At 35.7% G+C, this 21,855-nt stretch overlaps 4 protein-coding genes across 9 annotated transcripts; 1 reads left to right on the top strand and 3 right to left on the bottom strand.

Moving 5' to 3' along the window:
• Positions 1-122: 122 nt before the first annotated feature.
• Positions 123-6,250, bottom strand: LOC8266363 (uncharacterized protein slr0889). Of its 3 annotated transcripts, none has more exons than XM_048372570.1 (12): positions 5,831-6,245; positions 5,583-5,711; positions 5,036-5,230; positions 4,315-4,362; positions 4,118-4,225; positions 3,451-3,575; positions 2,416-2,526; positions 2,067-2,175; positions 1,713-1,831; positions 1,231-1,384; positions 534-678; positions 123-424 (listed from the first exon to the last, which is right to left on the bottom strand). In XM_048372570.1, the coding sequence occupies exons 1-12, from the start codon at positions 5,951-5,953 to the stop codon at positions 354-356; spliced, it is 1,437 nt and encodes a 478-aa protein (XP_048228527.1). In that variant the 5' UTR covers positions 5,954-6,245; the 3' UTR covers positions 123-353. The 3 variants fall into 3 exon arrangements, 2 of the variants coding, with proteins under 2 accessions (XP_048228527.1, XP_015580387.1); XM_015724901.3 differs by having other exon boundaries at positions 4,118-4,246; positions 5,831-6,243; XR_007215411.1 differs by lacking the exon at positions 123-424 and having other exon boundaries at positions 655-678; positions 1,231-1,338; positions 4,118-4,246; positions 5,831-6,250.
• A 1,182-nt stretch (positions 6,251-7,432) lies between these two features.
• LOC8266364 (26S proteasome non-ATPase regulatory subunit 6 homolog) lies at positions 7,433-10,865 on the bottom strand. Its single transcript, XM_002511203.4, has 8 exons — positions 10,610-10,865; positions 10,401-10,515; positions 9,021-9,111; positions 8,770-8,915; positions 8,448-8,667; positions 8,259-8,367; positions 7,912-8,080; positions 7,433-7,792 (listed from the first exon to the last, which is right to left on the bottom strand). The coding sequence occupies exons 1-8, from the start codon at positions 10,743-10,745 to the stop codon at positions 7,618-7,620; spliced, it is 1,161 nt and encodes a 386-aa protein (XP_002511249.1). The 5' UTR covers positions 10,746-10,865; the 3' UTR covers positions 7,433-7,617.
• A 970-nt stretch (positions 10,866-11,835) lies between these two features.
• Positions 11,836-14,675, top strand: LOC8266366 (probable ubiquitin-like-specific protease 2A). Its single transcript, XM_002511205.4, has 7 exons — positions 11,836-12,133; positions 12,849-13,107; positions 13,202-13,369; positions 13,467-13,598; positions 13,678-13,759; positions 13,839-13,949; positions 14,060-14,675. Exons 1-7 carry the CDS (start codon positions 12,073-12,075, stop codon positions 14,129-14,131), a joined length of 885 nt encoding a protein of 294 aa, XP_002511251.1. The 5' UTR covers positions 11,836-12,072; the 3' UTR covers positions 14,132-14,675.
• A 218-nt stretch (positions 14,676-14,893) lies between these two features.
• Positions 14,894-21,589, bottom strand: LOC8266367 (telomere length regulation protein TEL2 homolog). Of its 4 annotated transcripts, none has more exons than XM_015725578.3 (12): positions 21,129-21,589; positions 20,904-21,035; positions 20,639-20,810; positions 19,685-19,870; positions 19,255-19,412; positions 18,526-18,802; positions 18,213-18,427; positions 17,843-17,941; positions 17,236-17,753; positions 16,156-16,925; positions 15,753-15,951; positions 14,894-15,242 (listed from the first exon to the last, which is right to left on the bottom strand). In XM_015725578.3, exons 1-12 carry the CDS (start codon positions 21,295-21,297, stop codon positions 15,084-15,086), a joined length of 3,054 nt encoding a protein of 1,017 aa, XP_015581064.2. In that variant the 5' UTR covers positions 21,298-21,589; the 3' UTR covers positions 14,894-15,083. The 4 variants fall into 4 exon arrangements, with proteins under 4 accessions (XP_015581064.2, XP_048228815.1, XP_048228816.1 ...); XM_048372858.1 differs by having other exon boundaries at positions 19,255-19,391; XM_048372859.1 differs by having other exon boundaries at positions 20,904-20,978.
• Positions 21,590-21,855: the final 266 nt, after the last annotated feature.

Below are 21,855 nucleotides of genomic sequence, written 5' to 3'. Positions count from 1 at the left end.
GAAACCAGTTAAGAATTATTTTTAGCTGATTTTTTTTGTAATTAATAATAATATATATTGAACCTTTAAAAATGTGGATAAACCAAAATCAAAATTAAAGAAATTACAGTACAAGAAGGAAGTGTGAAATTTAAGGATTAATTTTGAGGCATAAAAAAATATAATGTTTACATAAATAAATATTTAGAACAATTACGCTCTCACTCATGAAGGAAACATTCAAAATTGGAATACAGGGGTGGTAAAGGCATTGCCAAAGTTTATTAAGAAAAACAATCGGAAAAAATTAGTGAACGAATTGAAACTATTTTACTGCTAATTGTTTCTCCAAATCCTACTTTCTTCTCACTACTCTAATCACTCCCTTTGCGCAGTAATCTTCTAAGCAAACGGCGTTTGCGGACTCTTGTCTTCAGTTCTGTCTCTGCAATAATGACAATGGAAAAGTTTTTCAAAAGAATATTTTGATTGAATGAATTCTATGTGATGACCGAATGTTTTAGTTTCACAGCAGTGAGGTACGAGAAGGCCACCTTTTAATCTGCCGGCTTCATATAATGCTTCTTCTGCAATGGGTCTCCACTGTTCTGCACATGAGTAATTGATTCCAAGGCCAACACTAAGACCTCTCAAAAGATGCACTGTACGAAGAACAGAAAATAGTTCCTCCGGGAAAGCCTGCATTTGCCCAAAACATAATATCAGCCAAACCTTTATGGACAAGGAAGAAATGAGTTACAGTCATGGACATAGGGTGTCCCATCTATCTGACTTCTTTCTTTCTATCGAGAATGTTTATCACACCAACACACTACATCCACACATGAGGCGGATTACCAGGACCAACCAGATTAAACTTCTGTTCCCTGTGGTCCAAAACGAATAAGACTTGCCAAAGGGGCATGCAAGTTCAGCAGTCCTGGCCATCCTAGCCAATCAAATTTGATAATTGCAACCAAAGTTGAATCTCAATCTTTTGTAGTATTTGATGAACACATTATTCAGCGTTCATAAGCTACTCAGAGCGCCACCCAGTGGGATTATAATTCAAAAGACAGTACATTAAAGGAAAAAAAAAAAATAAGAAGAAAGAATTATGTGTAGCTTAACTACAAGCCCGAGACCAACTATAAAATTGGACTTCTTTTATGGACATGAACATTCTCCGGCTATCAACAAGACACAAAGATCACTGTCCCGTTACTTACTGAACTATTAACTAATGCCTACCTCAACAGCAATCTTTTTAATGGAAGAGTCCTCTGTGAAAGGCTGCAAGATCACTACTCCAGGGGGTAGTTTAGTATCAAACATAGTTTGTGCCAGCTTCAGCAATTCCTGCAATTCATTCTCACATTTGCTGAGAGTACCTATGCCGAGCTCTCTAAAACAGAAAATAGCAAAGATGAACAAAATGCACAAAGCAGTCCAATGATTTTTACTATGTTTTAGGAAATAAATGCTAAAATAATTGTGATGATTGAATTCTCATATTTAGTTTATAGATCATGTAGACAGAATGAATCACATCATGAACCTTTTCATTTTATTCATTCATTCAATTAAAATATAACGTTCTGCCATTCAAGCATTAGCATCGTTGAATAACAACTCTTATACATTATCAAATGTTAGAATCCATTTATACTACATATAAACCAATAGTAAACACACTGCATGCCTCCAAAGAAACTATAATGAGCAATGAGTACCTGTAGCTCTCTGATGCTTTTATGGGGTCATTATCAGCCATAGCAACTACCAAATTAGCATACCCAAGCCTCAATGAATCTGGGAGATCCTTCACTTGTCCATAATCTAGCAACGCAACCTGACTTGAAGTAGAAAAACATAAGCTTAGCTACACTTAAACATGCAGATTAACAATCTTACAGCTAATTTACTTCCCATTTATATAACATCATATATATGTAAAATAACAACTAGAAAGAGCAACTATAAACATCATCATATTAATAACAAGCATGCACTAAAAGAAGATTTTACAAAAGAAAAAAAAAAAAACTAGAAAAAATCTCATGAAACCGATGTGGTCACTGACTTGCCTCTGAACCTTTGCAGATTAAGATATTTCCTGGGTGAGGATCTGCATGGAAGAAACCGCTCTTCAATATCATTTGTCCATATGCTAGTGTCAGACTTTTAAGTATGTTCCTGCACTCGCAGAAATTTAAAAAGTGTTACACTTCCTCAGTTTTAACTTATGACATTTTCAGAGAGAACCCAAACAGAATCAAATCGGAAAAATTTTGTCAGTGATCAGTGTGGTGGCATAATTTTCCTCCAGTGAAAGTAATTTAAAGCAGCCAAATTTCCAATCCAGGAGAGAAAAGTTTAGGAACAAAAACCCATGAGCACAAAGAACTGCATACTCTCTAAGATGCAAGGGCTTACTGCTTTGCTGTTGTTGCAATCTTACCACCAGGATTTATTCCTCTTTTGGCTATTTCATCACCAAGATTCAGAATTGGGATTCCATCAACGTATTCCATCACCAAAACTCTCCTACACAACAGGACTCTCGTCAGCCAAATATTACTTCAAATGATTACAGGATCAGTAATGAAGCAGAGAAATGTTCAGCAAACCAACACCTTCACATGGTTACAGGATCATTTTCCTGTTCTTAGGAGAAAAGGGAAGGATGATAATTTTAATCTAGTTGTAGTAGAAAGTAAAGTTGGCCGCTGTAAATTGAGACTTGAAGAGGTTACAATAATCATTCAGCCAATAGATGGTCAAAAGAGAGCATGTGCTCATGGAAAGAAAGATGCTACATATTATATGCCAATTTATATTAATATTATTACTACTTTATGGATCCAAGTATAAAGCATCAAGATCATTAGTAGATTCTTTTTCTCACTAATATTTTTGGCAAGCAATGGAGACTATCATTTTGTCAGTACATGGTGAGCCTCACTGATTTACATTCAGCAACATGAACATTGTTCATAATTGTTCAATGTTACATCCTAATTTTGTTTCTGAACGTTATACCTGATTTGATTTTATATAAGTCCAAGCAAGATTCCCTGTTTTTGCTTAAAACCTAGATTGTGATGTCAGTTTTGGCAGCTTCAACTAAAGAACAAGCTCTTACTGGTTCCATCTCATGAAAAGAGAAGGAAAAATGTGCAGCGGGTTGAGGGATTGGGGAGAGAATGATGCAAATTGTGCATTAATTGCTGAGCTACATAATTCCCACATTGATATAAGTTGTGTAATAATTGCAAAGTTTATAATAGTTCAAACATTCAGCCACAAAATTTTAGAGGACAGACCTGGATCAGCAGATACACTATAGCAACTTCATGGCTTAACATGCAGTTTCCACTTTTAACCAATAAAGATAAGATAAAAGTGATCTACTCTTAGTTCATCTTCATAATATCTTTGCAGAATGGAATCTTTTGCAGCATGACATACCTGGTAACCATATTCTTCAGCACTCGTGGCACTGAAACCGGACTTTTCTTGTTATTCTCATACAGAAAATGACGGATTCTTTCCATAGCATTAGCCTCCCTCACGAAGTCAAATTCATATCCAATCTTCAATAGCATAAAGAACCAAATATCAAGCTGTTTACAGTTTCTATTTCTATTACTAAATTCAAAAAGAAGCACCGTAATTGTTTACCTAGAGAAAGTTTTGGGAATTTGATATATGCAGCTAACGAAGGACACCTAGGAGTAACTTCCTACTTACAAATGCTAACGGAGGGGACTAACAGTCAACAGACCCACTTCATAGTGCAAAGCCATGATTATAAATAAAAAAAGAAAAAAAAAAAGGCATGATGGTTGATTAATAAATATTTGACTAATTGCGGAACGGGACTGATAGACCACAGTCCCTAGTTCCTAATGCAGAACCATCATTTGAAAAAGGCATGATGGTTGAACAATATATGCTTGATTAATTTCTCACAATTTTAAGATAAATATTCACTGGACTGATTGGTGTTTTTCCTTCTAGGTTCAATATCTCAACAACAAAGAGGTCAACTTTACAAATTGAAACGAGTAACCAAAAACATAAGGCACAGAAAGGGATAAGCACGTTCTGACTATTAAGTAGGAATAGGAGGCACCTGTTTCTCCATTTCTTTAGTCACAGAGTACAGGTCAAACTTTATATCTGTGTTTTGCATGTATAAAGCAAATGCTTGTAAATTCCGAATGTCTGTCATCATCAGCTCCTGAACCCCGGGATGTTGCACCTACACATAACAGTTAAGAGTCTCGAAGACTATTTTGAGTTTAAGAGATTGCAGCAAAGAATGCTTACCTTGACAGCAACATCAGTCTTATCACCTTTCAATCTTGCTCGATGAACCTAATTTAATTAAAAAAATGTCAATTCTACATGGCATTGTTCCAAAAAGTAAATTTGTATTCGTATTTGAAATTCCAACACAAATTGAGAAAGACTGCCATTTTTCATTTACAACATTACATAAGGCTTCATAGCAGCAGTATAATGAAGTTTTATTGTTGTTCTAATATAAGACCACCCCAAAGACCAAAATCCTAACATGGTTTCTGTTCATTCAGTTTATTCTTGACAATAACGGCACCCGATGGCTTTACTAAAATATCTTGTAGAAACATCTTTTCCTCAACATTCACTTAAAAGAATTTGAACAGTGAAGTTTCTCCGTTTAATATTTTGCATGCTTATTCACACATGGGAAGAAACTACAAGTAACAAAAAACATTACCACTCTAGAGTTATCTATTTTTAGAATCACTAATTCTTCAAATTCAAGATACAATAGATTTACAAACAACCAACTTTGTTGTAGCAGCTATCTAACAAGTTACTATAGACTAAGCCTCCCCTAAGTCCCGAACCTTCATAAAGTGGTGAGTCTCATGCACTAGGGATGCCCCTTTCAGTTATCAATAGCAAGTTTCTAGATTTACATTTTCAGTAACAAAAAATAAATACTGCTCTAAGAGAAAAACCAACGTTTTAGCCAAGAGAGAATTCAGAAAAGACATATTACCTGTGCAATTGAAGCAGAACCAAGAGGATCTGCATCAAATCTTTCAAACATTTCCCCAATACTTTGACCTAACTCCTTCTCCAGCACAAATTGAACAGTATTAAATGGAGTTGCAGGAGCTCTATCACAAAGTGTAACGAGCCTTCTCACCCATGCAGTCGGGGCCAAGTCAGGCTTCCCAATGACTTGGGCAACCTAATTCAACATATCCAAAAGTTAAAAAATTTCAGCACATTGACAAAATACAATCATATAAAAGTTGAAGCTTTCCTCAAACAGAACCATAGGAAACATCATTGCTGCAGATGATCAAAGGGAAAAACAACAAAGATTAAAAGGAAAAGGTGAATATTTGAGATAAAAGATAATCATAACATTCGTATCCCATTTAAATAATCGGGTTCAGGTTTTCCCTCCTGAATACAAACTTGAAAGATCAAAAGTATGAAATCATACTTGAATTGGATCATTTTTCAAAGCAAGAAGTTCAAGTTAAGCCCAAACAAGCAAAGACCCAGTAGAATTAAAAAGGATTATTATTTATTACCTTAAGAAAGAATCCACCAAGATCAGAACACATAGCATAAATCTTGTCAGCAGCAAGCTCATGCTGCATTTCCCACATTGCCTCCTGTTTTTGCACATCCTTAACAAAACTCACTCGAACTTGAAACACCTAGCCAAAACCCAGTAACCAAAATCTATCAAACCAACAGCTAAAGACCCACTAAAAGAACATACACACACACACAAAAAAAAAAAGGTATAGAAACCACATATGCATGTAAAAGAAACCTTGTAGCCAGCGTAGATATCAACTGCGCGAACCCAGAACTGAAGAGAACGTTGCCAAGGTCTCAACTGAGTGGAAAGTTTATATTGGATGTCTTTAAAATCAAGAGAAGGAAGAGGAGGCATGGAGTTTTCTGCTTTTCTTTATTCAAATAAATAAAAAGAAGGAAATTATGGTGAATTCAGTATCTTGAGTACATGAGAGAATGTGATTCTACAACTGACAGTTGCACAAGAAGAGAATTAGAGTAAGTGGATAGAATATGGATTCTGGTTGAGAAAACAATGAATTCGCTGGTGTAGGATTTATAAACATTTGGTGGCTGTTTACATCAAGTACAGAAGCAGTAAAACTCTTGAAAAATGAGAGGAGCTCATTGATGGGGGATTTTATAACGCTTGGCTTGTAAGGCTTGTATTTGTTTTGTGCACATAACATGACTTTCGTAAAAGAAAATAATTTCATTGACACTTTGTTTGGGAAGTTGGATAACTTTATCCTTGCTCTTTGTTTTTCCTTTTCTCCTTCTAATTGTTTTGTTTCGTCTAGAACTTTAGAAGATTCTTTTTAATTGCTTTAACCACGCTTCTTTCTATAAAGATTAAACAATCATGTATGATTCAAGAGTTAAACTGTTAGTAATTTCTGTAACAGTTAGTTAAAGGAGTTGTGTGTAACCATTGTTTAACAACTATTTATTGCATAATCTCATAAATGTTATGGAAATGTCTTCAATTCATGTTGTATCGTAGTGGTTAATAAAAGTGAAACTCTATAATCAAGAGCTTATTGGATTTAAAAATTTCCCTTTTGTTGGAAGTTGAATATCTAAATATTGTTTAAATTGTAAGTTCGGTTTGATGTGATTTGGTATGTGCTTTTAGGATTGTTGATTACGAAAATTATAATGTGCACTCCTACTTGTCGGATGCCAAACATGAACAATAGACAGCAACACGTTGCTTGGGAATTAGTATCTTTACATAATACTAATAGATAGCCAAATATGATATACCGGACGAAAGATTAGAAGAGGAAAAATGTTGCCATTGCAATTATAGATGGTGCATCCATCAACAAAATGCCAGTCTGACACGCTACAACTGCTCTAACTCCATGACACTATGTTTAAAATTCTGTATGACTCTTATATTTCATACGCAAAGGAAAAGTTCTTAATGTTCACACCACAAAACAATGACAAGCTATATGCAATGCAAGTGATCAACTACCTGCTCAAAGCTAGAGTATCGCATTAAATCCACAGATCAAATGAGAATAGAATGAGATCCAAGGTATCCTCCAGGAGCACAGGATCCCTATTTTGAACTACATAAATACTGAATATCAGCATTCTCTTCAAACTACCGTCACCGTCAGCCCTTTGTGAGTTTTGATATGCTTGTCCCACCATATATTTACTCTTTTTTTAGGGGAGAATGGCTTTCTTCAGCTTGAACTTATTCTGAAGGTATAAACATGCATTCTACAAGGCTTACTCTAAATAATGATCTGCCAATAGACTGTTTGACAGGAGAAACAACTATTTATGCTCGGGCCAGGTGCATCATCACACCCAATGCACAAAACAAGCAACACAGGCATTTGACGATAGATATGCTTAAGTTCTTAATATACTGGAGAAGAAATAAACAAAGAACAACTCAACTAGTATCAGATTGATTGAATGCAAACTTCCAAGCATGAAGTCCCTAAACCTATGCTCTGTTTTTCTTTGGAAACATTGAATTTGGCATCAATTGCAAATTGCAAAGAACACCTAGAATCCTCACAGATCAATAACACGGGACAACTTCTGGATTCGGTTTAATAAGAAATCCCCTTGCTTGATGGTGGCTTGGTAAAGAGCATTCTTTGCATCAGGGCGGTTAGTTTCAAGAACGCCCGCAACCTTATCAATCTTGCAATGCAGCTTCCCTGCAGCAATAAATCGTGATAATTCCCTGAAAAACAGAGAAGTTTTGAGTCAATATAGAATTTCCTTCTGTCACAATCTACAATGATAGCAAGTAGGGGGGGAACCAAAACTAGAGGATCTTATCCATAAAATTCAACCACTTACAAATCAATGAACTCTACTGTCACACCAAAAGCCTTTGCCATAGCTTCAATTGTAACACTCTTATAGGATTCCAAAAACTGTGAATAGACAACAGTCCTGACCTCCCTCATGTAATATCGGAAGTGTGGATGCAAATAGCGGTCAAGTTTAATTTGTTCCGCAATCCCAGCTGCAAATGAAATCCAAAAAGAAACCAACAATGAGATTTCAAGGAAATACTCCCATCAAGTATGAGACAACTGTTACAAATTCGTACATGGTAAATACATTTAACTACAAGAGTTGACCTAGCACCAGAAACAACTTCAAGACATAATAAATTAAGTTACAGTTAGTTTTCTACTCACCAAATGCGGAGAAGAACGATTTGTATTGACAGAAGTACAGAGAATTTAGGAATTCTGAAAGATACGGAATTTTCCCAATCACTGTCAAGATCTCAGGAGCATCCACTACCTGCCCAATTTACTTAGAATTAAAATTAATACGAAGAGGCACAAAATTTTACGAGAAACAAAATCAAAACCAAAAGATACCTTTTGCTTCAGGGAGACTCTATCCAATGTTATAATGCTTGTGAGGACGGTGTAAAATATGAAGGTATCATAAGGGAAAAGTTCATAGGTAGTGAAGGTTGAAATGGAATCCAAAAATAAAGTGGCTGCCTTTGTGAAATTTCGAGTAGACATGCAATACAAGCCCTCATACACCTTCAATCGGTTCTTCCTTTCCCAGTCACCTCCCTCTTCAAACAAGCTGGGATCGGAGCATGAATACATAAACCAAAATCAAAACTTGCCTTAGTAACACAATTACAAAGAAAAAGAAATGTAGTTGACGGATAAATGTTTTGATTACTTTTTTGCTTTGTCAATGCTCTTGGAAATGAGATCAAAATCCATGTAGAAAAAACCAAGCTGTAACGTATAGAATACCAAGTCCATCTTTTGCCCAACCGCAACGGTTTTGCTTTCTGTCACTTTCAGTTGTTCTAATGCTTTCTCCTGAGTCCAAAGGGTAACATATTTTCATGTAATATTTAATGGAGATAAAAGTGACAGACAAGACTATCAAACGCAGCTAGATGCTAGTTATAGCTCTTAATTCACCTTGTCACCAATCCGAATGTAGAACAAAGATTTGGCCAAATGGGCTTCTCTAACCTCGCTTTCTCCTAAGTTTTCTTCAGCATCGGCAATCCTAACAAAGACAACCAGGTTAATAGATGATTCTGTGACAAATCTAATCTAAAGCAAAGATCCCCCATCATAAGATCCATCACCAGCATTTCAGAAATTATTCACTATATAATGCTTAAAATAAGTAGGTAATAAATTTAATCTGAAAGATATCCTAGTGTTAGACCCAATTCAAATTTTATCCTTAGAAAAAGAAAGAGGATGCAACAACACAGTTTTGCTAATATTCCCGTCTTTCCAGCAAAGAGGAAAAACAAGAGGTAAGGATAGAATTTTATGGAATACAATAAAATAAATAAAATAAGATGAAAGATGACTTAACAGAAGCTCATCCCACAAATATTAATACACTATGTTTTAAACATTTCAGTTCAATCCTAATTTTGAAACCAACACAGTTGCCATTAAAGTTTCCCATACCCACGCCAATCAAATGAAGTTTTCATTTAATATGTTTGCATTTTTGTTCATTCATTCATGTCCAAGTATGCATTCAAAAGCTTCTTTTTAATCCTTAAAATAAACCCCTTTCCTCAGTTTTTGGGGTATGCCTACTTAATCCCCGGCACAAGTAATATTAATCATGCACAGCTTACTTCTTAGCCCACAAACAAACTTAATACAATTAAGCTGCATTACAAATATATTCAGATAAATGTAGACTCCTGACCTAACAACTCCCACTTAATAATGCCACTCCAGTTATTTCTATAATGTCATCTCATCATTTGTGTCAAAATTCATTGATAATGTTTACTATGGACCGAATACTTTTAATCATACACAATTCCACATGCATGTTAACAAACTCATTCTTGTGCAGCGAAGTGTAACACCAAACTTATAAGCATCTTAGAAAAAACACCCACCTACAATCTCAAAAGCTAGCATCGATGCTATCCTTGATCTATCAACTTATATAGCACCGAAAAGCAGAAAGAAAAAAAAATTAAAAAAAAATTGTGCTATGAGTTGCAAAAGAACCAGAAGATTTAGAAAGGCCTAAATCCGGTGATTCAATCTATACACTGATCAATAATTCATAACCAATCACAGCCAGTTCAATAGACCTTAGTTTTGAGCTGAATTAAGCGTCAATAACCAGCAAGTAACCATGCGAAAAATTAAGCGAAATCCGGGTATTACCAACAATTAACTACTGTTAATTTTTGAGAACTTAATAAAACTATCATTCCGTGGCCAACTAGACGGTTATATATCTTATATCCTAAACAATAATATAATTAAAAATAAATAAAGTTATTCCAGATTTTAAAAAGAGAAACTCACTTCTCATCAATCTTCTTAAGCTCGTCCTCATTCTTAGCACGCATCAAATCCAAAATGCTTTGATCTTTTTCCAGCAAACCTTCGGTGATTAGGGTTTCGTACAAGGGAGCCATATCTAGAACAGTAAACAAGAAACAGCAGCAACAACAAAATTCAAATTACTTCAGATTTAACTCTAAACTTAAATAAGCTGCGAATCAGTTAGTTACCGTCAGATTTAACGGCAGCAAAGACCTCCTCCTTGAGGCGGACCTTCTCAATGTCTTGGACATCGGGGTGTGTTAATAGGAAGCGCTTGTGAGCAAGGATGAGGTGCGGTTGTTGAGTTCCCTCTTGACCTTCCATTGACGAGTGAGTAACTCAGTGAGATTTGGAAAATGCTTCTTCGTGAGTTTGCTTGAGCAAGGAGAAACCGATGAACAAGGCCGAGATTATAAAAGTTGGATAAATTTTCTATTTTTCTTTCGGCTCTCTTGTACTATTCTCGTGATGAACGGTCCGACCCGGCCCAATAGTTTTGGATTTCTTTGGGTAATTATAGAAACACTCCCAACATTTAATTTTAACAACACCTCAATCACTGCCATTTCAAAATTGACCAATTTACTCCTTATAAAATTATTCATGAAAAGATATAAAACTTAACAAAGTAAACATATTTTAGAGATTAATAATTTTATAAATTTAAAATATACGTTTAGAGGTTAAAATGTTAGAGACTCAAATGTAATATAAATTTTGAATATTACCATTAAAGGACTATAAAAATGGTAAATTGTTAAAGAAATTCAAGAGTTAAAATTAAATACTAAATCTCAGGAAATTAATTGCTATTTAAATTTTTGAAATTATTATTTAAAATCAATAAAATTTTGATGGGAGATATGTTAATTTTATTTTATTTTTCATTTGATATTCCAAAATCAACTAAAGTATTATAACTCTCTTTGTAGTATTATAATATAAATCTTATGATAACTATTTGGCTTATTATTATATATATATATATTTTTTTTCATTTTTAGTATCATAATTCAATCTTATGATAAGGATTTAGCTTAGCTCTTTAAGAATTAAAGACCGTTAGTTTAAAATTAAATGGTACCATTATTTTATTTTTGGATAATATTTCTTGTAATTTTTATTATTAAAATTAAAAAATAGTTACTACTCAATTTAAGTGAATGGGGACAGTCATTATTTTTTAAGAGAGAATGGGACATTAATATTAATATTAGTATTAAAAAGACAAAGGATGGGCGACTGTAATTTGGGCAAGTGAGAAATATAGAAGACGCCGCGCTTGAATTGGATGGGCCGGGGACCTTCAATTGCTAAAAGACGAGAAATTCAAGAATTTGACCCTCCATGGGCCTCTGGCTCTGCGCCACATTTAACTGACCCCCAAACCTCCAACAAAAGCAGCACATACTTCAAGCCCAGTGGGTTAGTTCCGCACAACTCGCCAGTTACCACCTTTGGCAGCTTATTGTTCTTAATGGAGTATTAACTTTATACTCCCGCCCCCTCGAAAACATAATATTCATCTTAAATTTCAGATTTTTCTTTTATCATCTCTGTCACACGGACGGTGCTGGATTTATCTTCTTAATAAGCTTCTATTTTTCTCATCTTAATAGACTAAAAAGTCTGCTTAGTTTCATGATCAACAATGGCGAAGAGAAAGCCTCAAGATGAATTTATTGTAGTAGATGTCGACTCTCCAATGTCAGGTATTCCATTTACCAGCCCTTCTAGTCTTTTTCTTTTACCTTTGACAATGATCTGATGTCGAAACTTTGGTTATATTGATTTCTTTTCTCCTAAAGATTTGAAGTTCAGTGTAGTTTTCTTTTTCCCACGTTCAGTGGTTTATTCATCATCATCTTTAATGCGGTACTTATGATATGCACCAAAGGAGTACCTATTTTTCGATCCCTAGTATTAAATTGTTGATAACTAACTTGTAATATTTTTATGTCTTTTTAAGGCCAAAACCAAAACTTCCTTTGCAAATTGCAGAACCTGTTATTAGGGACCTTCCAAATTATGTAATCACATCATAAATTTCTGTTTAGGCACTGTTTTATTCACAAACTGAATTGAGAAAGCTCACTCGTCAAGCAATGTAGATCAGTAATGTGCATGAATTATCATTATCTCTCACCAATTAAAATCTGGAATATGGAAGAATTCGCCCTCTTTCAATGGAGGTGTGGCCGGTAGTTATCAGTTCATTCTATTGCCATTTTCCTTAACTGAGGTAAGCACGCAAGCAGCGCAGAAGATTATCGATCTAGTGGTGACATAGGGCTACCCTGTAAATGAAAAAATTCACACGCTTGCACACTCATACAGAGTCTCATTGAAATTGAATTGATTTTGTTGGGAACACGTGATGGATGATACATATAGATGTTTATGGATCGGTATGTTGTGATATGACAGAGGTTTTTGCTCGAATTTCGAAACACCGGTCATGTTGGAAACACATGGTAACGAGTTTGTATACTCATGGAAAGAAGATAAAGAAGAAGGAAGCTGAAAAGTTGAGGAGATTTGATTTAATATCACAGTGCTTTCTAGGTACCTTTCCTACTCGTCAGCGATCAAGGAGGAGAATTAAGCACAAATTTGCAATTACAAGAGTAATCAAAGAAAAGGAAAAGAAAAGGCTAGATAGTGGAGAATTTGACTGCTATTTTCAGTAAGCAGTTTCTTTCAGTGTAGTATCATAATTATGTCGGCCCAAAATTTACTAGTTTGTTGATTTTGTCCTGAAATATGTCTGAAATGTGTAGAAATCTGTGGAAAAGCTTCTCCAAAGAGAAGAGGACTTCCTTTGTATACCTTGATAGTTTGTGGTTTTACTGGTACTTGAAAGCATCATGGAAAGGAAAGGTGCTCACTTGGATAAAGAGAAAGCAAATTTTTTCCAAGAAATATGTTCTTGTTCCTATTGTTTGCTGGTAAATTTTTCTTTCCTTTTAAGGTCTAGGCCAATTGGTACTTCTTCTTTTGTTAAAGCAGTACTTTAAACTGGTGAAAGTGTTACTATTTCTTTAGGGGTCATTGGAGCCTCTTGATCTTCTGCCACCTTGGTGAGGTCTCTGAGTCCAACGACAGAACACCTTGCATGTTGTTGCTGGATTCACTTGAAATGGCTAATCCAAGGCGTCTTGAACCAGATATAAGAAAGTATGAGTGCTACTGGGATTTAGAAAGTTATTTAGATCAACATACTTGCTTAAATTGAACACTAGGTGCTATTTTTCAGGTTTGTGTTGGACATATATACATCAGAGGGCAGGCCTGAAGATAAAAAGCTGATTTCTCAAATTCCATTATTGGTACCTAAGGTAACCACTAACCAGAATGTTCTATGTGACTTTGTACTTATTAAATTCTCTTACATATGCCTTCCTGAAACGTTTTTAGGTGCCACAGCAAAGAAATGGTGAAGAATGTGGGAATTATGTTCTTTACTTTATAAATTTGTTTATGCTGGGGGCTCCAGATGATTTTAGCATCAAGGACTACCCTTATTTTGTAAGTTCCGAGAATTGCTTCATTTTCACTCAGAGGCACAAATTTCAATAGTTCATTTTCATTTGAAATGTTTTGTTGATGAGCTGGCTTTTCTGAATGAGCTAATGCAGATGAATAAGAACTGGTTCAGCCCTGAGTGCTTGGAGCGCTTTTCTGAGGAATTGGAATCATTTGGAAAGTGATATGCCACGATTCCTATCATTTGTAATGTCCATCTATAAGGAGCTGTGAGAGGTTTGCTAGTTTCAGCGTTGTGAAACGTGGTAGAAGGAACATTTGCCGTTCATGGCGAGGGACATTCTTAAAATTCCGGCATCTGTTTCTACCATTTAAATTCAGATCATTGTTAAGTTCCTAAAGTTTGATGTTTGACATGATAAATCTCACATATTAAGAAATATATTAAATTTAGGTAAGATATCAGTGAAGGGCACACCACAGGTAGGATATCAAGGTTAACAGTAGAAGTGAAGGAATTAGGAGAGGGTGCTGGGCCCCTTCGACGGTGGCCGCTAGCTATCAGGGTTCACCCAGTTTGGTATTAGGGAACTGAATATATTGGAAGGAGAGAGGAGGGAAGAGGCGATGCAGGAGAGAGAGGAGGCTGCCATGAAACATTGACTCCTGGCTTGTAGCTGGCTTTTGTCGATTAAAAGTTTGGGTTTTTATTCGTCTTTGATTGTAAAAACTACAAAGAATGAATTATAACCTTATTCTCTCCCGTTACTTCCTAAAGTAATTGATTTTCATATTAATTTCTGAGTAATTGAATGCACAGACCTCTCATGAGGTTTTTCTGTTAGCAGTAGCAATAAGCTTAGCAGCCTCTAGCTTACATGCTACAGCAGTACAAGAAGCAGCGAACAGAGTGTCCATTTAGTTACTGCCTCAGATCCATTTCTTATATAAGTTTTGTTTGGAGGGTTACAAAGTAAAAGCTGCACTTCTTGTAAACGTGGATATACGCAGCATCCGTGACATTGGAAGTCATGATAAAGTGAATTTTAACCGTTGTCAAAAACATAAACAAGTACGCATTTAAAATTAGCCTGCTTTGTCACTCTACTTCGTTGCAAAATGGTTGCTAGTTATAGTCTTAGGAACTGTACATATCTACGGAGCAAAATTCAATTATTAGTATTCCACATTTGAGTAGGGGATTCTGATCGTCCCCCTTGACAAACTGGAAGGGAAACCGACTTTCTTTGCCTTTAATGTACTTTCTGCTGCCTCTAGTGCTCTGGAAGCTTGGAGCGCCATCTCAGCATGAAGTTGGAGACACCGCATAGCCATCTAAGAGGACAACAACAACAAAAAAGAAATACACTTAGTACATCAGACAAGCATAACAACGTATAAACAACAGTTAGACAGTTTTGTATCAAAATATGTATAGGAATCCAGAAATTGCTAAGATACAGAAGAAAAAGAATCAACCATGTTGCCTTGCAGACTCTAAAAAATGGTCAAAAGAAGAGGGGAAAAATTTTCTATTAGTCCATCATGATGCTATAAGCCATATGTTTCTGATAGGTTGTTATATAAATCAACTTGCATTCTTCTGTCATCCTAACACAATTGACTCAACTTCCAAGACGGGGACTTCCTCATAAACCAAAAACAATTTGAAGCATTTCCAGAAAAATTCATGGCTTGAAAGGAGAAAGTTCAACTAGTGAACATGAAGGAAATCAATAATAAAAGCCAGAACACATGGATTAACATCTTATAGAAAAACATAGGAAAAAGAGTGAAGAAACAATATAGAACATCCTCAATGGGGCCTCAAAGTTCCTGACGTACCATATAGCACTCCTTGTCTACATCAGACTCAACTATGTCGAGGGCCCATGTACGGATCCATTCAAGCCCTTTAGAAACTTCACTGTTTCCTTCTGTTACTGCTGATGCAACATAGGATGGATGAAGTGACACCAATACGCATGAAGCGGCAAAAAGAACAGCCCTTCTGACATATGCTTCCTTATGTTGGCAAATCTCCCTGCATAAAGTGACAGCATATAACATTCCCCAACAGCCTAAGCAAGCATGTGTCATATGGACACAGAGATGAACCATTTATTTTTTGTTAGCACAAAACAACAAAAGCATGCAACGCATCTTCAGGGATCAGGATAAACAACATAATCCAAGAAATCATCTGGTCTAAACAGCAAGAGTCTCACACGGATGTTTATTTACTTACTTGGATCTTAACATATCTAGAAGGGGGGGAGCCAAAGCAGTCGCTTCTGGATGCAAGGAAACGCATCTCATACACACACCAAGCATATATATGAGTTTCCCCAGAACAATAAAATCTCTACCAAGCAAATCAACACCATGCCTTTTCTTATCAAAATCCTGCATAACAGGAAGCATAAATGATGCTGCATAAACAGGAAACTTGTTATGAGTCCATTCCAACTGGCTTTCCTGTGTATTTGGTGATCTAAGGCCCCAACGGCGAGTCTTCCCTCTTATGATCTGATCAGGTTTAAGTGGAAGTTCCCTCTCATAACGATTGGAATAGTTTAATAGGGTTCCTGTTTCTGATACCTCTTTCCAGCAACCAGCTCCTGGAGGTCCTGAGCTACTAGGCAAGAACCAGGGTTGATTTTCTGTTACAGTTGATATGAGGACCCTGGATTGATGTTTAGGTTTGATAGTCTTAGCATCAGCAAGTTCCTGAGCAGCTTCAGTCATTATGTCAAGAATCATTATACGTTGGCTGATGTCTACATTTGCAGAATATAACAGCTTGTTTAGAGTATCAAGAGATGGGAGAGGACATGTGACAAGCAAGGAAATTAATGCTCTTTGCCTCTTTTCTTCAGCTGAATCTTCCTCACCTTCTACAGCCAAATCAGAGCAACGAACTTGGACAAGGGCTCTAGCAAGATCACCTGCTATGTGTGCAAGTTCATCAGGTGCTGCTCGTACAAGCTTTTCAGCAACATCAAGCGCCCTCTCTGCCTGCAATATGAATTTTTTTTTTTAAATAGAATGTCCAGAATGAAGCTTCTTTTGCCAGTTTTTCAACAATGGATAAAAGGCCTCACACATAATCTTATTTCTACCAGGAAAACTGAAATAAGTTTAAATGGGTAATTCCGACAACATTCTCAATCTTAATTAAGCTCACAAACAAGATGACACCAGAATGCCTTTAGTCACTTTCAGTGTTTTACCCATTAATATATCTCAAGTTTCAAGAAAAAGTGAATCTTTTAATCATAAAGAAAACCTTTGAGGAAGAATTGACCAATGAACCCCATTAACTTACCCCATCAGCATCATCAGATTTCCGTAGGGCTCCAACCACATCAACCAACTGTGTAAATCGTTTTTGTAGATCTCTGTCATCATCTGTTATGTCATATGGCTGTAAAGATGACTCACTGGATGAATCGGAATTCTCGCTTGCATCATCATCCTCATCTTTATCGGAGGCCGATCCATAATTTAGCATAGCTGGATCAATAATCTCATCAGGATCGACCAATTTAACTAGAGATAATTTCTTTTTGTCACCCTTAGTATTCCTGCTTGTTACATTAGATCTTGAATAGTTCAAGTCCTCTTCTGGCTCTGGAATGGTCGGTGGTTTTGCTTTCTCATTTTCCTTTAAGGTAGGCAGAGTTCTCTTCTCAGCTTTAGTCAATCCAAACTCCCAGTCAATATTCTCCTCGGTGCAACTATCATCAAGGTATAGGGGGTTTTTTGGATCAATCACCTTGGAGAAGACTAACGCAACATTACTAGCCATTTTCCGAACTAAATGAGTAGGGCTTTCTAGCCTACCTGTCAATAATAAATAGTAGAAATAAGAGACAAGGTATCACACAGTCATATTGCAAAAGATCAATGAAGAGCAGAAAACAAGAATCTACAGCTAACTCCTTGAAGAATTGAGTGCATCGCATCTTTAGAATTATCAAGTTCCTCTTTAGACATCTGCTCCATGCAAAGACCTACAGCAGCAGTTATATCTGCATTATGGATCAAGGATCTACAGAATCCGCAACTAAGTAGCAGCCAATAGAAAACTAGTGTATGGTTATAAGATTTTAGGAACATTCAGGAATAGCCAAAAGAGCATTTCAATGTAGTGCTTCATGCAGAGATCCTATTACACAACATAAGACCTTTTGTAAGATGTGTGATTGTTTCTCAATTACCAAGCTGTTATAAATTTTTGTTACAAAAAGACAGAATATCAGGAATTTCCAATCAGACAGGTAATAAAGTGAGAAAGGATACAAGCTTGCTGCTCTATTGGAGCTGATTGCAAAAACTCCCTTTTAGACCATACTGCAAGCAGACGCTGCACCGTGTCTAAGAGAACACGTGCTTCACAACCTTTAGTGAGTGAATTAGCAACAGGTGGACATTCAAGAACCGCAAATTGAATTATCCATCTTAGGCAACAAATAGGGAATACTTTCCAAAGTAGAAATTTTTCAACAAACATAGACCTGCAGAAAAAAAAAATAAAAAGATTGCCATCAACTACTGAAGTCACTATCATCTCCACTTGACTCTTATATCTAAAAGTGGAACCATATTTGCTAACCTGACTGATGGCTGATTTTTAAGAATCCGATTAAACAGTAACCAAATAGTCCAATAAGCTTCAATATCAGTTACATTTTCAATCGCCAGCTGGTGAAAAAGTTGTTCAGACATTCTTTCTACAGCATACAAATCTTTAATTGCTTCCATCATCCTTAACCAAAACTGTGATTCGGGGTTTGCCTCAAACACTTCTTCTTTTGCTGGATCAGTACTTGACGATAGAAACCATCGAACATATTTAATTACCTGAGGAAGTACCTCACCTAACAGCACATCTGCAAACATCAACTAGTTCAGCATATTTCTGACTAGGTTCAAGTAAATTTTATCAGGGTTGTGTGCAGAAGCATTTATAAGCAGTTTTATTTGCAACCAATATACTTAGACAAGAATAAGTTTTCAAGATCAAGTTTCATTTTTATGTCTTAATACATAGTGAAAGCCTGATCCATACATGAGAATAACATGGCATTTGTCCTTTTCTTCTCTTTAGGTTATCTTTTTCACCATCAGACGATATTATAATATTATATACCCCTTAAATATGAATTTCATAAACTAGGAAGTTTCATCCATAATTTTCAACAAAATCATTGTAGTAGACAATTGTCTTTTGCCTAACATAAACTTAAAAGCTACTTGATTGTGAAGGACAACTTCCTAAGAAAGGGTAACATACATTATATGTTGCACAAATATGACCTTTTAATATTGTGCTTGAAGTTACCTGAAGAACCACGTCGACATATACGAGAAAATGTTTCCCCAGCAAATAGCATTACACCATCCAAATAACATGCACTGGTAGAATCTTTATCTAGTAGATTTGTAACTCTCTCTTGTACTTCACGCAGAATTTGAATGCTAATTTGCTTGAAGAATAAACTATGAAAAGTGTAAAGGGAAAATACATACACATATGTATATATATTGAATAGAGTTGTGGAAAAGGAAAAAAGAATAACACATAATGAATCCTAGAAATGCACATTTTATATTCTTATGAAGTAAACTATATCTAGCATATGGCAGAATAAGGGTACTCTAATAGTGATTTGGGTCCTATGGCTGCTTTGTTGGGACTCAGGAAGATATACACATGCAGAGGAATTTAATCCTAAAACTAAAGTACCTAGCACAAGAGAGAATAAGGATACTGTGATGACAGTGAAGCTGGGGCTCTTGGTCGTGCTTTGTCAGGAATAGATGCAACAATCTGTGCCATCCTAGATACAACTGGCAGAAGTTGTGTGTTTGTAGAATCAACAGATTGGTGCATGCTGCCAAATTCTCTGGAAATTCTCACTAATCCATCATTTTCGAGTACGTAGAGAAGAAGTAACCTGTCAAAAGACGCATTATAGTTTCTCTTTCATAAGTAAAACCAACTTTAAATACAATGGAAGTATTGTACTGATATTGAATAACATAATCGTTATGATGTGCTATATATTATTGCAACAAATTGAAAAGGTATAAACATAAAGAAGACATGTCACTTCTAATACACCACACTTTACTCAGCTAAAAAATGAGGACATACTCAAAATATAGAGAAAAATATCAACAGAATAAGAGGTCTTGACATTAGGAGAAGTGGACAGATCTCTTGAATTGATTGTTAACATCTTCCCATGAGTATGAAAAGTACCATGGAGGAAATTATATTCTAAAACGCATCATATGCATATATGTCACATCTCATACTATATGTGACTTTGTTAATTAATATCAGCAGTTATGTTATAGTCAGGAACTATGACATAATAGCATGCTAGCTATAAATAGAAGAGGAACCACTCTTCACTCTTCCATTAGCTTGCAACCTAACACTAAAAATCAGAAACAAAATGGCGAACTGCATTATCAGTTTTGTACTCATTCAGAAAAGGAGATCAAATTCATGAACGTGAACGGTAACCTTTTAAAGAATAAATGTGAAATATCTAGAAGAAGGTAGAATTTCAAATACAGTCTCTAAGATCTGGTCGAATTATTCTTTGTTACTCCTCTGCATATCCAAATCTTTGTTTATACAATTAAAACATAGAACCTTAAGTTTGCTAAAATACTTGTGCTTCTACTGACAACTGTTCCTAAATGGATCATACCTTTCAGAATTTGATTGGACAGCATTAGCATCAAAACTATCGATTCCATTTAGCTGTAAGCAAGGAACTAAAATCTGAACGACCTCCGTAGAAAGTCCACTTACAAAGAAAGTATCATACAAATATTTCCTCGCCGAAAGAGGGAAACAAGCCAACCAATTAGAAGCAACATCTGCAGTCAAACATAAATTAATATGACATCCGAGCAACAATGATCATCACAATGAGTCCAATAGTGAATATGGTGAATGCCTGTCTCCATTACCAAGTAACAAAACCCTAGCTAATGTTGAAAATGCAGCTCCTCGATAGAATACATGCCACCATTCCCCTCTATGCTCTGCACAAGGAATTTTAGCACTAAGTACTTGGTCTCTGTAAGGCTTGTCAAGACTACCTTCAAATTTACACAACAAACGCACAAAATGATTAGCACACGTCTAAGCTATAATTAATTTGATGAACGAAGCGAAGAAGTTTTAAAACGGACCTGAAATTAGAGAGGAATCTATAGGGAAGAGAAGGATAGCGAGGGAGTGAAGAGCGCATATGACTTGGTCTACATGTTTAGCTGTCTTTATTGCTGAAATTACTTCTCCAGTTTTGTCCATTACACTGCTTTCTACCTCTCTTTTCTTTCTGTTTGCTTCCTCCTCCATTTCTCTGCTACCTATTTACTTTCTCCTAGTATAGGCTTGCTTTCGGAATCCAAACGATATGCTGAAACCAAGTTGATAACTTACAAGAGGTGTTTGATATCGACGATTGCTTGCAGAATCAAATTTTGTTAATTTCTTTCACCGAAATGTTCAGCTATTCGTTTCCGGTGCAGGCGATAATATGCTTCCGGCGATGTAGTTCACAAGCCAAGAGGATGACATCATACGACATCGCTTGCTGATGCAAAACGCTGCGCACTTGTGCCATATACTCTCACACTTTCCACGGATTAATAATGTAAAATTTTTCGGTTAATTTTTGTTATTATCTTTTAAAATATTTTAATAAAAACTATTATTAGCATAATGTAACACAGATATTTCTGACTTTCGTCGTAAGTGTATAAAACTCTTTTTCTTTTTTCTTTTTCAGTTCTAACGGTTCCGAAAAATATTGCTCCAAAAGAAACTGTTTAAGTCATTTCTAATCCGAAAGTATTACTTAAATCTCTATAAATAGACTTGAAATCTCCATTCTCATATCAACTATTCAAATTT

The sequence above is a fragment of the Ricinus communis genome, chromosome 4 (assembly GCF_019578655.1).
Source record: "Ricinus communis isolate WT05 ecotype wild-type chromosome 4, ASM1957865v1, whole genome shotgun sequence".
In the NCBI taxonomy this organism is placed as follows: Eukaryota; Viridiplantae; Streptophyta; class Magnoliopsida; order Malpighiales; family Euphorbiaceae; genus Ricinus; species Ricinus communis.
The sequence above is the reverse complement of the archived record's forward strand: the minus strand, read 5'-3'. Positions and strand labels throughout refer to the sequence as shown.